Source organism: Crocuta crocuta, unplaced genomic scaffold, assembly GCF_008692635.1.
Source record: "Crocuta crocuta isolate KB4526 unplaced genomic scaffold, BGI_CrCroc_1.0 scaffold64, whole genome shotgun sequence".
In the NCBI taxonomy this organism is placed as follows: Eukaryota; Metazoa; Chordata; class Mammalia; order Carnivora; family Hyaenidae; genus Crocuta; species Crocuta crocuta.
This window is the reverse complement of record NW_027530640.1, coordinates 7,654,408-7,670,545: the sequence shown is the minus strand read 5'-3', so window position 1 is coordinate 7,670,545 and position 16,138 is coordinate 7,654,408. Positions and strand designations below refer to the sequence as shown.

The window sequence follows — 16,138 nt, the reverse complement described above, 5'->3', positions numbered from 1 at the left end:
TGTGTCCAGAATGAGGTAGGTGGTCCTATTTCATTATATTATAGCAAATGTCCTTAGTATCACTTATTGAAAAAACTTTTTCCCACTAACTGCATTGTCATTTATTATATTACTATATACGTGGGGATCTGTTTCTGGGCTCTTTACATGGTTCCACTGATCTATTTGTCTATCCCTACACTAAAACCACTCTTAATTTCTACAAGTTTATGATAAATGTTAATATCTGGTAGACCAAGCCCTTGTATCTTGCTCTTCAGGATTGTTTATGTTGCTGCATTTCTAATTTTTTAATAGGTCTGTCAAATACTTTTCTATCCATGTATGCCAAGAACTTTTTTTATGTTTATTTATTTATTTTTGAGAGAGAGAGGATGAGCATGAGCAGGGAAGTAGCACAGGAGAGAGAGAGAGAGAGAGAGAGAGAGAATTCCAAGCAAGAAGCTGGATCCACACTGTCAGCACAGCAGGGCTCAATTCCATGAACTAACTGTGAGATCATGACCTGACCGAAACCAAGAGCCAGACGCTTGACAGCAGTAAGCCAACCAGGCCCCCTTGTGTGCTAAAAACTTTTAAACATGAATGTATATTGAAATTAATAAGACATATTTCCTGGGGCGCCTGGGTGACTCAGGTGGTTAAGCCTCCTCTTGATTTGAGCTCATGTCATGATCTCACAAATCATGATCTCACAGTTCATGAGATCAAGCCCTGAGTCGGTCTCTGCACTGACGGTGCAGAGCCTGCTTGGGATTCTCTCTCTCTTTCTGCCACTCCCTACTCACATGCGCTCTCTCTCTCTCTCTCTCTCTCTCACAATAAATAAACATTTAAAGGAGCACCTGGGTGACACAGTCAATTGAGAGTCTGACTTTGGCTCAGGTTATAATCTCGCAGTTCATGAGTTTGAACCCCACATCGGGCTCTGCACTGACAACTTGAAGCCTGGAGCCTGCTTCAGATTCTGTGTCCTCCCTCCCTCTCTGTCCCTCCTTGCTCACTTTCTCTCTCTCTCTCAGAAATAAACAAAGTATTTTTAAAAAAAAGAATGAATATAGCCTACAATTTTCTCACATTGCCCTCCGTCAGGTTTTTATATCTACATTCTTGTCAATACATAAAATGAATTGAGAAATGTTTCTTATTAATCTATCTCTGTTCATCAAAAGTATCATTGCAGAGTGAAAAAGACCAACCACAGAGTAAAAGAATACATTTGCCATTCATAAAAAAAATAATAAACCATCCAAGATATTCAGCAATAACAACAAAAACCTCCTATAAATCAGTTTTTAAAGAAGCAACCCAAGGGAGCCTAGGTGACTCAGTCAGTTAAGTGTCCAACTTCAGCTCAGGTCATGATCTCGCGATTCATGGGTTGGAGCCCTGCATTGGTGTCTGTGCTGACAGCTCAGAGCCTGGAGCCTGCTTCAGGTTCTGTGTGTGTGTGTGTGTGTGTCTCTCTCTCTGCCCCTCCCCCACTCCTGCTCTGTCTCTCTCTGTGTCAAAAATAAATACACTATAAAAAACATCTTTTTTTAAAAAAGAGAAGGAAACATGGAGGGCTTCTGGGAGATACTCACAATGTTGTCTTTCTTAACCTTAGTGGTGTTTACATAGGTATTGCTTTACAATTATTTAATAAACTGCATATTTATACTTCATTCACTTTTCTCAATTTGTATTTTATTTATAACGCAAAATAGTCCCAATGAATATTATGACATGGACCTTTGTAAAATAAAGGTAAAACCAACAAAATTAACAACAGGAGAAAAACACTCATGGCTAATATGAACAACATACAGAAACAGACACAAATTCATGTATTGACTATCCTTTGACACCACTTTTAAAAACAGGCAAAGAACAAGCCATTGACGAGAAATATCAAGAGTAAATATAAACCACACACACAAAAAAGAGTAAACATATGTCTAAAAGATGTAAACAATAACTCAAAATTGAATAGTACTGTCATCTTAAGGAAACATGTATATTTAATTTAACACAAGCAAAGTTCACACCCATCCTGAACAGCAATTCAGCAATACATGTCATGATTTAAAAACTGTCAAATGGGATGCTTGGGTGGCTCAGTCAGTTAACCGTCTGACTCTTGATTTTAGCCCAGGTCTCAATCTCATGGTTTACGAGTCTGAGTCCCATGTCTGGCTTTAAGCTGTTAGCAGAGCCTGCTTAAGATTTTCTCTCCCCTCTCTCCCTTCCTCTATCCTGCTCATGCTCTCTCTTCCTCTCTCTCAAAAATAAACATTAGGGGCACCTGGGGGGCTCAGTCAGTTAAGCGGCAGACTTTGGCTCAGGTCATGATCTCGCAGTCAGTTGAGTTCCAGCCCCGTGTCCGGGTCTGTGCTGACAGCTCAGAGTCTGGAGCCTGCTTTGGATTCTCTGTCTCCCTCTCTCTGCCCCTCCCCTGCTCATGCTCTGTCTCTCTCTCTCTCCCCCTCCCAAAAATAAATAAACAAGAAAACATTTTTTTAACATTATAAATAAATATTTTAAAAAGTTATCTGTTAATCAATGTCAGAAATGCTAAAAACATAACCTCTAAAGAAAGAACAGAGCTCCTAGGAAGATGTTTACACAATATATTCCTGACCATTAAAAGCAGGTATTAAAGAAGAGAACAATGTATTATGAGTGTTAAAACTAATCAAATGCAGTATTTACCAACAAAATTACAAGCTTTATAACCTATTAAAATTCAACCAACAGTATATCATAGAAGCCAAAACCAGTAAAAAAAAAAAAAAGAAGAAGAAGAAGAAAGAATAGTGAAGAGTCAGTCCCCAAACTGCATGACAGATTCAGTCCAATGGTAACATTACCTATTCTCAGCTTTCTTGCTTTTATTGCCAGGACTGGAGGATCTGGATCGTCGGCCTCGGCTTCTACTCCTTGAGCGTCTCCTGTCTCGACTTCGAGATCTTCTTCGCTCTCGACTTCTCTCTCTCTCTCTACTTCTGGAACGCCTGAAAGGAGGACACTTTTCATTCATCTGTGACCAATCAGAGCTTCTTTCAGATGTTTCTGTGCCACATTGAAAAAACCTTCTTTATTATAACCATTAAAAGCAGAGATTTCAATTAACCATCAAATCAGATATAAATAGGGAAAAACTGGTGCACCTGGGTAGTTCAGTTGGTTAAGTGTCTGCCTCTTGGTTTTCACTCAGGTCATGGTCTCATGGTTGGTGAGATCGAGTTGGTGAGCTCTGACACTGTAGAGCCTGCTTGGGATTCTCTCTCCCTCTCTCTCTCTCTGCCCCTCCCCAACGGTCTCTTTCTCTTTCTCAAAATAAGTAAACTTTAAAAATAAATAAATAGATAATAGATAGGGAACAAGTGGGGTGCCTGGGTAGCTCAGTCTGTTTGTTAAGTGTCCGACTCTTGTTTTTTTTTTTTTTTTAATGTTTTATTTATTTCTGAGAGAGAGAGACAGCGAGAACAGGGGAGGGTCAAAGAGAGAGGGAGACACAGAATCCGAAACAGGCTCCAGGCTCTGAGCTAGCTGTCAGCACAGAGCCCAATGCGGGGCTCAAACTCACAAACCGTGAGATCATGACCTGAGCCAAAGTTGGACACTTAACCAACTGAGCCACCCAGGCGCCCCCCTCCCCCCTTTTTTTTTTGTTTCTTGGTTTTGGTTCAGGTCATGATCCCAGGATTAGTGAGTTCAAGGCCCTCACTGGGCTCTGCACTGACAGCATGATAGCATGGAGCTTGCTTTTAATTCTCTCTGTCCTTCCCCCTCTCAAAATAAATAAATAAACTTTAATAAATAGGGAACAAATAAAGCCAGTTCTTACAAGTGGTCAACAAAAACTGAGGATATTAATTACAAAACGTTATTTGTTGAAAAACATACCAAATCTATAGTAATAGTTTTGAAATCTATGGCCTAAAGTAGAAAATCTAAAACTCATAAAACTCATAATCAGCCAAAACCTAAGTATAAGAAAACGCAGAATGGGGCTATGGAAAGATCACAGACACGGAGAGTAGGAAACAAGAATTTCTATTCTAGAGTTGGCAGTCACATGATATATGGCAGATCAACTCTGTGGCTCACAGTTTCCTCATCTATATGATATGGAGACTTCACGTAGATAATCTCAAAATCTTTCTTGTGCTAAAACCTCATGGTTCTTTTTTTTTTAAGTTTATTTATTTTTGAGATAAAGAAAAAAAAGCACAAGTAGAAGAGGGGCAGAGAGAGACAGAGGGTCTGAAGCAGAGACAGCGCTGACAGCAAAGAGCCCAATGCAGGGCTCAAACTCATTAACTGTGAGATCATGACCTGAGCCAAAGTTGGACGCTTAACTGACTGAGCCACCAAGTGCACCTAAAACCTCGTGATTCTACTTTCACTCTCAAAAGTCAAAGACCAGGGGCGCCTGGGTGGCCTAGTCCATTAAGCGCCCGACTTTCGCTTAGGTCATGATCTCACGGTTCGTGGGTTCGGGCCCCGCGTCGGGCTCTGTGCTGACTGCCAGCTCAGAGCCTGGAGCCTGTTTCAGTCTGTGACTCCCTCTCTCTGTGACCCTCCCCTGTTCACGCTGTCTCTCTCTCTCTCTCCTAGAAATAAATAAAAAACATTTAAAAAAAAAAAAAGTCAAAGACCAAATCTTAATCAATTTCACTTAACACACACTTGACTGAATCATATGAAACTGTTCCTGGGACACCTAAGAAGAAACTGAGGAAGCGGCGCTATACGTATTCTCCTAGACAAATATTCTCGCTGAGTACCATGTAATACCTTTGTTAGTTCTCCTTCTAATGTTTGAAAAAGATAGTCTAGGGGTGCCTGGGTGGCTCAGTCAGTTGAGCGTCTGACTTCGGCTCAGGTCATGATCTCACAGTTTGTGGGTTCGCGGCCATGTTGGGCTCTGTGCTGACAGCTCAGAATCTGGAGCCTGTTTCAGATTCTGTGCCTCCCCTCTCTCTGACCCTCTCCTGTTCACACTGTCTTGCTCTCTCAGAAATAAATTTAAAAAAAAAAAAAAAAAAAACACACTGAAAAAGATAGTCTTTTTTCTGCGATTAATTTATAGCACCAACCTTGTCTTCTTTCCTATTTTAATAAAAAAAAGCTTATCAGAAATATTTCTTTGGTGTAGGGAATATTTTTTATTTAAAGACAATGTTTTTCACCTCTAGAAAGGTTACAGCTGCTTGAGTGGTGCCTAGGAATATGTAAGCAAGTAAAATAAAAATTAGGGCTTTCTTTCATTTAAATCTAAAATGTTTTATTTTTAAATTGTGTCAAACAGGGGCACCGGGCTGGCTGAGTTGGTAGAGCAACCAACAACTCTTGATCTCCGGTAAGCCTGAGCCCTACACTGGGTACAGAGATTACTTAAAAATACCAATCTTTAGGGGCACCTGGGTGGCTTAGTCGGTTAAGTGTCTGACTTTCGCTTAGGTTATGATCTCGTGGTTTGTGGGTGCAAGCCCCAGGTCGGGCTCTGTGCTGACTGCCAGCTCAGACCCTGGAGCCTGTTTCAGAGTCTGTGACTCCCTCTCTCTCTGACCCTCCCCTGTTCACGCTCTCTCTCTCTCTCTCCCCTAGAAATAAATAAAACTTAAAAAAAAAATTTAAAAAAATACCAATCTTTAAAAAATATTTTTCAGGTGAGGAGGTTTCGGGTGTGCTAGTAATGTTCTACATTTCTTGGCCTGGGGGCTGGAACTCAGATGTGTTCACTTTTTCATAGTTCATTAAGCTGTATAATTATTATTTGTGCTCTTTTATGTATGTGTTACACTGCAATTAAGCTAAAATAAGGTAAAAAAAAAATTTTTTTCTTGAAAAAAAATTGTCAAACAGCAAGCAGGGCTTGGGTAGCTCTGTTCTTTTTCCTCCTCCTGTTATCTTTAGTGGCTGCTCTGAACACAGTGGTCAGCCCTCTTGGGACAGAATTAGAACAGAACACCCTTTAAAAAAAAAAAAAAAAGCATATTATCGTATCTTTTACTGGCTTTTAAAACTTCCCTCACGGGGCTCTGAAGGTTCTCTTTGTTTTTTTTAACTAGGCCCCCACACCCAACATGGGGCAAAACTCACAACCCAGCAATTAAGAATGTATGCTCTACCCACTAAGCCAGCTGGACACTGCCCACGCTTTATTTTTATTTATTTGGTTCTCTTTGGACTACAAGAAATACAGCCTAAAGTTTTCAAACTTAAAATACTGTTGACAGCCACCGTTCCAGGCAAATCACTTCTGGACCTAACCAAACGATCTGAGGTTAAAACAAAGTGCCCATAAAGGGGCCACTAAAATCCAGTCCAAGTCACACTTTTGAAGAAGACAAATTTAGCAGAGAAGGCCCAATTTATCATAAATCTTTAGGAGATTAATGTCTTACCTCAGGCGCTTCCGGTCTCTTGACCGAGATCTTCTCTTATCCCTGCTACGAGATCTCTCTCTTCTTCTATCTCTATCTCTGCTTCTAGACCGTCTGTCATCTCCACGTTTACTTCTTTTGTCAGGTGAGCGACTTCTAGATCGACTTCCAGAGCGTCCCCTTGATGCTGATCGCTTCCGATAATGGCTAGAATAGTAAAGTCAAGATTAAGTTTAGCAAACACAGTTAGCTTCTGTTGTATTTTTTTAATCACATTTTCCCAAAATATCTCAGCACACAAATTAAACAATGAAAGAACTTTTTATACATCAACTCTTTTTTTTTTTTTTTTTTAAAAAGGTTTTAATCTCTACAACCAACATGGGGCTTGAACTCACAACCCCGAGATCAAGAGTCACATGCTCTTCTGATTGAGCCAGCCAGGTGCCCCTACCCTACATCAACTCTTAAAGTCAGGGGGAAGTAATGATCCCTTCAGTTATAGTCCATGTAGAGGGAAAAAACTATCCTAAAAGGGAAGCAAGGACAGTTAAAAAAAAAAAAACAACAAAAACAACAACAACAACCAAACTCCTACCGCTGGGCACCAAGCAACTAGCTTTCTGGTAAAGAAAGAGATGACCAATAAGGAAAAAATACACAATACATCACGTGGTGCTATGGAGAAAAACAGATTAGATGAAAGAGAGAGGATGGGAGGTAGGAGGTAGGAAAACATGCTGAGACATTTCAGAGGTTTGAAAAAAGTAAAAGGAACCGTGTAGATTATACTGGGGAGACACTTTTCAGGCAAAAGGTACAATTGCAAAGTCCCTGAGGAGGAAGCTTGACTGGTGTGTCCAAGGAACAGCAAGGAAGGCAGATGTGGCTAGGGCTGAATGACCAAGAAAGAGTACCATGAAATGAGTTCAAAGATACCATAGGGCAGCCAATATGCAGAGATTTGTAGAGCCTTATAGATCTGGGTAAGTTGAGAAGTGACTGGAAGGTTCTAAGCACAGGAATAACGTCACCTCACTAATGTTTTTAAAGCATTAGTCTGGGGTGCCTGGGTGGCTAAGCTGATTAAGTATCAGACTCTTGATTTTTAGGCTCAGGTCATGACCTCATGATTCCTAGTTTCCAGCCTAGGAGCTGACAGCATGGAGCTTGCTTAGGATGCTCTCTCTCCCTCTCCCTCTTCCAAACAAATGCACCTGTACACACTCTCTCAAAATAAATAAACTTAAAAAAAAAAAAAAAAAGCAAGCATTACTCTGGCTGCTGAGGGGAGAAAAAACTAAAGGAATGCAAGTGCAGAAGCAAGGAAAACAGGTAGAATGCTAGCAATCACCCAAGTAAGAGAGTAGTGGCTTGGATCAGAACGTCAGGTGCAGAGTTGCCATAAGAAGTGGCAAATGTGGGGGCGCCTGGGTGGCTTAGTCGGTTAAGCGTCCGACTTTCGCTTAGGTCATGATCTCGCGGTTCGTGGGTTCGAGCCCCGCGTCGGGCTCTGTGCTGACTGCCAGCTCAGAGCCTGGAGCCTGCTTCAGTCTGTGACTCCCTCTCTCTCTGACCCTCCCCTGCTCACGCTGTCTCTCTCTCTCTCTCTCCTAGAAATAAATAAAACATTAAAAAAAATTAAAAAAAAAAAAAAGAAGTGGCAAATGTGAATACTGTGAAGCGGACTGTATTTAAGGACTAATTCAATGTCAAGTGTGACAGCAAGGGAGAAGTCGTGGATATTGCTGAGATACTTGGCTGGACTGAGGAGAAAGACAAAGTTGTTCCATACTAAGATAGGGAGGGAGCTTGAGGAGTAGATATGGAGGGAGAGTGGGAAATCAGGATATCAGGCATTTACATGGAGATGTACAGGAAGTAGCTAAAATATGAGTCAAGAGTTCACCAAGGGAGTCATCAGTGTACAAAAGGCTACTTAAAGCGATAAACGTGGATAAGATGGCTAGGGAAAGAGTGTACCTTTAGACACCTGAAATTCAATGTGCAGAAACCCAAATTTGTTTTTTAATGTTTATTTATTTTTGAGAGAGAGAGTGAGAGATAGAGAGTCAGCAGGATATGGTCAGAGAGAGAGGGAGACAAAGAATCCAAAGCAGGCTCCGGGCTCGGCACGGTCAGCAGAGCCCAATGCGGGGCTGGAACTCACAAACCACAAGATCATGATCTGAGCTGAAGTTGGACACTTAAGTGACTGAGACACCCAGGTGCCCCTAGAAACCCAAACTTACTTCCTTTCCCTCCCCAAACTATTTATCATCCGAACTTTCAGTCAATAGACTCAAAATATAAATCATCTTCAGTATCTTTCTCATTCTATACAACCAATAAAACACCAAATATCACCAACTTCACCTTTGTGATTCTTTTCACATTTTATCACCTCTTCAGAGTTCTCACTGTCATTAGTCCACATCAGAGCTATCTAGTTAGGGCATTTTATTTTATTTATTTTTGAGAAAGAGACACCATGAGATGGGGGAGGGGCAGAGAGAGACTAAGACACAGAATCTGAAACAGGCTCCAGGCTCTGAGCTGTCAGCACAGAGCCCGATATGGGGCTCGAACCTACAAACTGTGAGATCATGACCTGAGCCGAAGTCAGATACTTAACTAACTGAGCCACCCAGGCGCCCCTGATTAGGGCATTTTAGAAAACCTTTTGAAGTCTTCTTGCTTCTATTCCCTTTTCCCTTAAATCTGTTTTACTCATTGCTGCTAAGGTAATCTTCATAAAGCAGAGTTCTGACCATATTACATAAACATACACACCCATTTCTTACTCAAAATCTTCATAGGTTCACAATTAAAATCTCAACTTTGAAACTAAATCTACAATCCACCCACATTCTGAACCCAACTGGGTTTCAGAACCTATCTCCTACCACTACAAACTGGGTTCTTCACTTATTTCTCTAACAGCTGGCTCCTTCCCATCTCTGAACTTTTAAAAAATTGTTTAATTAAAAAATAAACTTATTATTTATATCCCAGATAAAAAGGATCTTTTAGTTACTGCTAAATACAAAGCAAATACTTATCAGTAAAATTAAAACCTCAAGGTCTCAAACCAGGTAATAAAGTTCTGAAGAGATATCCTAATTCTAATAAAGACCTCCCAATCCAGTTTTAAAAGGACAGAAAACACGTAACAAAGAAATATGAAATCTATCTGCAAAACAAATCTCCATGCAACAATTATCGTAGGCCACTAAAAGCCTAGTCATGTACAACGTTTTAGGTGATGTAGAAATTTTTGTCTCCATGCTCCTTTCAACTGACTTGGGAAAATACCACACAAAGAACTAAAACAGGCAGCAACAGGCGCCAAGGAAACGTGGCAAATGCGAACTGTAAGAAATTCATCTGGGATCACTACTGCCTGAGCGATCACGGTGGGCTCCGTGGAAATGGCGGGATGTGATGCCCAATCACTGACGCCCTGGAGGAGTGGTCCCGCTCCAGAGGCTGGAACCCGCGATGGCAGTGCTGGGAACCCTATGGCCATCACCCGCCCAAGTACAGCCACTCCCTCGCCCCGGGTCCCCCAGCCCCTCTAGGTGGCCGGGGTCAGCGCCGGCCGCACGTGGGGCCGCCCGGGGTCAGGCCTGGCCCCGCTGCCACCTCACCTCCCGCCTGTTTCCCCCACTTCAAGGAAGCCGCCCGCCCGCTCAGCGAGCCGCCTCACCGTGACTCCCGGCCCATGCTGCCGACCGCGAGAAGAGCGGCGACCTTCGGGACAACGCGCAGGGTAACCGGACAAAAGAAGAGGCCGCGCCTCCCTCAGCTAGCCGGGCGAGGAGCAGCACTAACAGTGAGCAGCAGCTACAGCGGTGGCAGCCATCCGAAAGCAGCGAGCAGCCAACGAAAACAGGATGTGTTGGCGCCGGTGGCAAGAGTGAAGGGAAAAGCGGGCCGGAAGCGGCTATTTCTCCATAGCGCCTCCTCTCTGCTGGAGGCCGCACAACGCCGGCCGCGCCGAAACGCGTCCTCTCCCGGGTTTCCCCTGCAAGTCCTTGGGTGTCTCTGTGCGTTCGTGAAGTGAAGGAAGGCGCCTTGGCTTTGCAGCCCATGTGAGGGTCTTTCCCGCAAGAGCCACCAAGGCGCCATAGGCATCCCTGAGTTGTCCCAGGACTTATACTACCGCCCTCCTTAACCTGCGCTAAGTGATGGTACAAACACCTCCATTTCACACTCATTCGTTTATACATTCATTCATTTGTATGTATTGTATGGTAGGTGCATGTCCTAGATCCGAGGAGCTTACAATATAGTGGATACAGACATAACTAAAACCACGAGCACATATAAGAAGGATTACAGCATAGGGGAGGGATTCAAAGAGATCCCTGAAGATGTAACCTTTGAGATGAGAGGTGAAGAATGAGAGGAGTTGAGGTGGTGGAGAAGAGGATGAGAGCTAAAAATATATTTGTAGGATTATAGTGGTTCTCAATATCGTCTGAGCTTGGAAGTTTAAAAAAAAAATTCATGAATGGTGAACCTGGCTGGCTCATTCGGTAGAGCACGTGGCTCATGATCTCCAGGTTATGAGTTGGAGCCCATATTAGGCATAGATATTACTTAAAAATAAATCTTAAAAAAAGAATACATGGATGCATGTATACCATTCCCATATTCTGATTTAATTGGTCTGGAGTGCTTCCTGTGCATTTCTGAGCTTCTTTAGTGATTCTGAAGCACACTCAAGGTTGAGAATGACTCACCTAGCAGAACACACACTGAAATGTTAAGCACTGTTTTAGCAGAAAGCTGTAATGCAGTTGGAGAGAGGCTCTCATATTTTACGTACTTCTGTACTTTTTTACTTTCTTATATGTAAGGATGATAGAAAAATTCTAGATAATGACTGTGGTCGTTAACACATAGATGTATATACATTTGTCAAAATTCATTTAACTGTAAACCTTAATTTTTATTTTAAAATTTATTTATTTTCAGAGAGACACAGACAGTGTGAGTGGAGGAGGAGCAGAGAGAGGGAGACAAGAGAACCCCAAGCAGGCTCCACACTGCCAGAGCAGAGCCCAGCAGGCGAGTGCTCAATCCCTCCAACCATGAGATGATGACCTGAGCCAAAACCAAAAGCCGATGCTTAACCAACTGAGCCACCCAGGCAACCCTATTTTGTTTGTTTGTTTGTTTATCTATTTTTGAGAGAGAGAGAGCACACAGAGAAGGGGAAGAGACAGGGAGACAGAGGATCCAAAGCAGGGTCTGCACTGACAATAGAGAGCTCGATGCGGGGCTCCAACTCACGAACTGTGAGATCAGAAGACAGATACTTAACAACTGAGCCACCCAAGCACTCCAAACTGTAAACTTTAATGTTTTAGGGGAACCTGGGTGGCTCAGTCAAATAAGCGTCGGACTCTTGGTTTCAGGAGGTAGTCCAGCCACTATACTTTGCTTATACGTAGGCAATGTAACAAGGGTGAGTTTCAGTCTAGGAAAAACAGGAAACCACTAGTGACTTAAACACGGAGACCCTGAGAAGTGGTCAGATTCTGGATGTATTCCAAGCAGCTCTCCAAACACTACTGATAAATTGAATGTGAACTGTGAGGGAAAGAAAGGCATAAAGAGGACAATCAGGAGGTGCCGGGGTCCGACTCTTGATATTGGCTCAGGCCATGATCTCACACTTGGATCGAGTCTCGTGTTGGGGTCTGCACGAGCATGGAGCCCGCTTGGGATTCTCCCTCTCACTCTCTCAAAATAAGTAAACGTTAAAAACAAAAACAAAAACAGGACTCTCAGGTTTTGAACAGAACTACCGAGGGTCGTGGTGAACTTGTGGAGACAAGAAAGGCGTGGAAACAGATTAGGCAGGGGAAGGGGAAGAAATCAGTGGATCTGTTACAGTAATGTGATGTTGGAGATGCCTACTAGACATCCAGGAGGTAACGGGAACATAAGGGGATACAGGAGTCTGGAGTTCAAGGGAGAAATAGAGGTTGTCTGAGAGCTAGGGGTCGCAAGCACTTAACAGTGTGGTATTTGAAGCCAAGAAACTGGATGAGCCCATGCCAAAGTTAATGTTACAGCTGGAACAGATTTTTTAAATCATATACTTGAATTTCTTGATTTTAAATGAGGAAACTGAGACTGAGGAAACAAACTTAATCCTACGTCACTAATCTTTTTGGAATCTAAACTGGAACCAGAAACCATGCATCTGATACCTAGCCCAGAGCTCTTTTTAAAACAGTGCATTTCTAAATCATTTTTAAGAGAATACAATCATGTGACAATTCTGATGGGCTTTTAAGTTCACAATATGTTTATGTTAAGCTCATAGCAATTCTATGTCCCAGAAAAAAACTCTTTTAACTATTAGGACAGATAAAAGAAGTAATTATAGTCCAGTATGTCTCCAATACATCACTTTTAACAAAATGCCCTGGCTTCCAAAGCAGATTTTGATTCTAAGTTCATTTTTTTAAAACTATTATTAAGTAATCTCTACACCCAACATGGGGCTTGAATTCACAACCCCAAGACCATGAGTCATATGTTCCTCCAAATGGGCCTGCCAGGCACACCTAATTAACCAGTTCTAAGGGTCTCATAACCTTCTTACTGTTTTTAGTACCAATGGTGGTGCCACACATCCATTTATACAACTAATCAGACTATAAAACTATTGGTTGAAGGTGTCACTTTTTCTTTTTTAATCTTTATTTATTTTATTTTTGAGAGGGAGAGGGAGACAGAGAGAGACAGAGTGTGATCAAGGGAGAGGCAGACACAGAATCTGAAACAGGCTCCAGGCCCTGAGCTGTCAGCACAGAGCCCAACACGGGGCTCGAACCCACAAACTATGAGATCATGACCTGAGCTGAAGTCAGATGCCCAACGACTGAACCACCCAGGTGCCCCATAAGGTGTCACTTTTCAATCTAGGTTTTACTCATATACATTTCAAGTCCTTGAAATGTCTAAAGTAAAAAATTCTTCATTATTCCCACCACTAAGAAACTACCATTTCTGTTTGATATTATTCAACATACTTAAGCAAATTATGACGGAGATGCCAACTGGCTGAATAAAAAAAAGGGGCACCAACAGACACAGATGTCTTATAGCTAGCTCTTCCATCTGAAGTAAATTTGATAATGATCTACAAGTATTAAAGCTTGGCATGTGTCAACCGATTGAATGGGGCCTTTTTTTTTTTTTTTTTAAAGAAACAAAAGTAAACATGTACAATTTAAGACCACTAGTGTATTCCTAGGGATTGGGGGGAAGTGACAAATCCGAAGATGTTTTTTTACTCTTGATAATGGATTCATTATGGAATCAGGAAGAACATGTGCTCATCATCTTAGCCTAAGTCAGGGGGACACACTTAAATTATTATCCTTATTCTCTATTATTCTGGTTCAGAGTTAAATGACAAAAAAATGAAGATTCTGACACTAATGAAAAAAAAGAAGGGTATATGTTTTTGAGGTTGCCTGACTGACTCAGTCAGAGGGGCGTGCAACTCTTGATCTTGATGTGATGAGTTCGAGCCTCACTCTGGATACAGAGATTACTTAAATAAATAAAACTTAAAAAAAAAAGGTATATATGTTTTAATTTCACAAGGATTAATCAAATAGACCATACAAAAATCTTTAAGGAAATGTAATACCAAGCAATATTAACACTTAATGTTTTATAACCTTCCAAATATGACAGTTTTCAAGTTAGTTAAAAGGGTATCTATGATATTGGGTTACATACCCAGTCAATTTTCAAATTCCATTTTTATATATACCAATCATGCTGTTCTAGTTTGCTTAAAAATCTTAGTTCTAGAAACTGAAAACTCAAAAGTGAAGATTTCTAATTCTGAGTTTGGTAATAAAAAATTCTCATAAATAAAAATTAAAATAAATATCCTCATAAATACCCTCTAATTTCACATGTATGAATGTTAATCACTTCCTCTATTACTCCATACTTATGCTGAAGTAAAAATTAAGACACTCAGCAAGAAAAGATAAAATTGGCTACCTTATTTAGCCCTTTTAAGTTAAAACATGCAGACTTAACATAAGACAATTTAGTTTCTTCCATTTTATTTTTAAGACGGCTCCATTTCTCAGGACAGATGACACAAATACACGTCACAGCCCTTGGGGTTGGCTGAGACCATGTGCATCTGCTCTTTTAAAGCAGTAGCTCAGCTCCCAAAAGAGGAATTACAAACCTCAGAAGTTAGAGAAAGGTAGAGACTAGGGATTCTACTTAAACAAGAAAAGTCAATTAATGACCATAGTAGTCTATTCTTCACATCAGTATTAATACAATACTCAACACTTTTAAATCCGGGAACCTGCCATTCCATTCCTAACCAGATTTTACAACCCTATAAAGTAAAAGAAGGACATAAAGGTGTAAACTGATTTGCCTCTTTCAGAGACACTGCAGTATAGTTGAGAAGCTGCTTGTTTTTTTATAAGCTTCTCCTTCTGTGTTCTTCAAGCTTCATGGTACTTCAGAGCCCCAGTAATTGAGGAGTTCATGACAAAAGATAAACGTGAAAAAGTAGACACAGAGATCTGTGAAAACTTCGCCCATTTTGCTATAGGTATCCATTGATCGATTTATCACTTCAGCGGGAATTCCAGATAAAAGAAGTGCAGCTGTTAGTACTGTTGTCTTTATCTTCTTTTCACCCTGTACACAAAAAGACTTAAATAAATCTTACAGCTTTCAAAAGATGACTTAAGCACTATACATACATTATCAGTGCTGCTATTTTTGCCTAAATGATTCAAAACTAATAGTTTTTAACTAATAGTTTTAACTATGTATTAAGTTTCAATACATCAATCAGTAATATTTACTAAGCATATAATGGGTAAAGCAGCAAACTGCTAGGCAAAAGGGGAAAGACACCATACATGCTATCAAAGATGAAAAAAAGTCTTAGAGGCAAGATAAAAATAATTTAAGATATATACAACAGCACAAGACAAAAACAGGAATAGCATGGGGCGCCTGGATGGCTTAGTCAGTTAAGCATCCGACTTTCGCTTAGGTCATGATCTCACGGTTCGTGGGTTCAAGCCCCGCATCGGACTCTGTGCTGACTGCCAGCTCAGAGCCTGGAGCCTGCTTAAGATTCTGTGTCTCCCTCTCTCTCTGACCCTCCCCTGCTCACGCTGTCTCTCTCTCTCTCTCTCTCCTAGAAATAAATAAGAAACATTTAAAAAAAAAATTAAAAAAAAAAAAAGCTGGAAATCTGGGCATCATCTTAGATAACTGCTCAGTGAATGGCATGAATAATGTATAGCACAGTGGCTCAAAGAAGATAGAAATTAGTCCAGGGTTACATGCATAAAGAAAGCACAATGAAAGATTTCACAAGGAAGTAGAATTGAAAATTGAAAACAGGCCTTCAAGAATGAGCAAGATTTAGATGAATAAAAATGAGAGGAAAAATGTCATTGTAAGGAAAGTCTCATGACAACGAAAGCCTGAATAGTGACAGCTATACTTAAGGATGGAGTTATTTGTGACAGAATCATCAGAACATTCTGTAGAGCCCCCACCTGCCATGCAAAGCAATTCACACTTGTTACATATGCAGTAGCATATCACTGAACATGTATTCCCTGATAAAAATTTTCTTGTCTAATTTTTAGCAGATTCAAGGCTGAATTTTCCTTTTTTTTTTTTTTTTAGGGTAACTGTTTTTGGTTTTTTTTTTATTTTTTTTTTTT

General features: G+C 40.9%; 2 protein-coding genes across 4 annotated transcripts in view; both read right to left on the bottom strand.

Moving 5' to 3' along the window:
• The window catches only part of DDX46 (DEAD-box helicase 46), a 71,761-nt gene extending 61,508 nt beyond the window's left edge, over positions 1-10,253 (bottom strand). For both annotated transcript variants that reach the window (XM_077768648.1, XM_077768649.1), the window contains exons 1-3: positions 10,087-10,253; positions 6,399-6,584; positions 2,853-2,996 (exon numbers count right to left, since the gene is read on the bottom strand). In XM_077768648.1, coding sequence (XP_077624774.1) covers positions 2,853-2,996; positions 6,399-6,584; positions 10,087-10,103 — 347 coding nt within the window. In that variant the 5' untranslated portion in view covers positions 10,104-10,253. The remainder of the gene's footprint in view (positions 1-2,852; positions 2,997-6,398; positions 6,585-10,086) is intronic.
• A 4,151-nt stretch (positions 10,254-14,404) lies between these two features.
• CAMLG (calcium modulating ligand) overlaps positions 14,405-16,138 on the bottom strand; it is an 8,367-nt gene continuing 6,633 nt past the window's right edge. For both annotated transcript variants that reach the window (XM_077768646.1, XM_077768647.1), the window contains exon 4: positions 14,405-15,089. In XM_077768646.1, the coding sequence (XP_077624772.1) occupies positions 14,898-15,089 (192 nt within the window). In that variant the 3' untranslated portion in view covers positions 14,405-14,897. The remainder of the gene's footprint in view (positions 15,090-16,138) is intronic.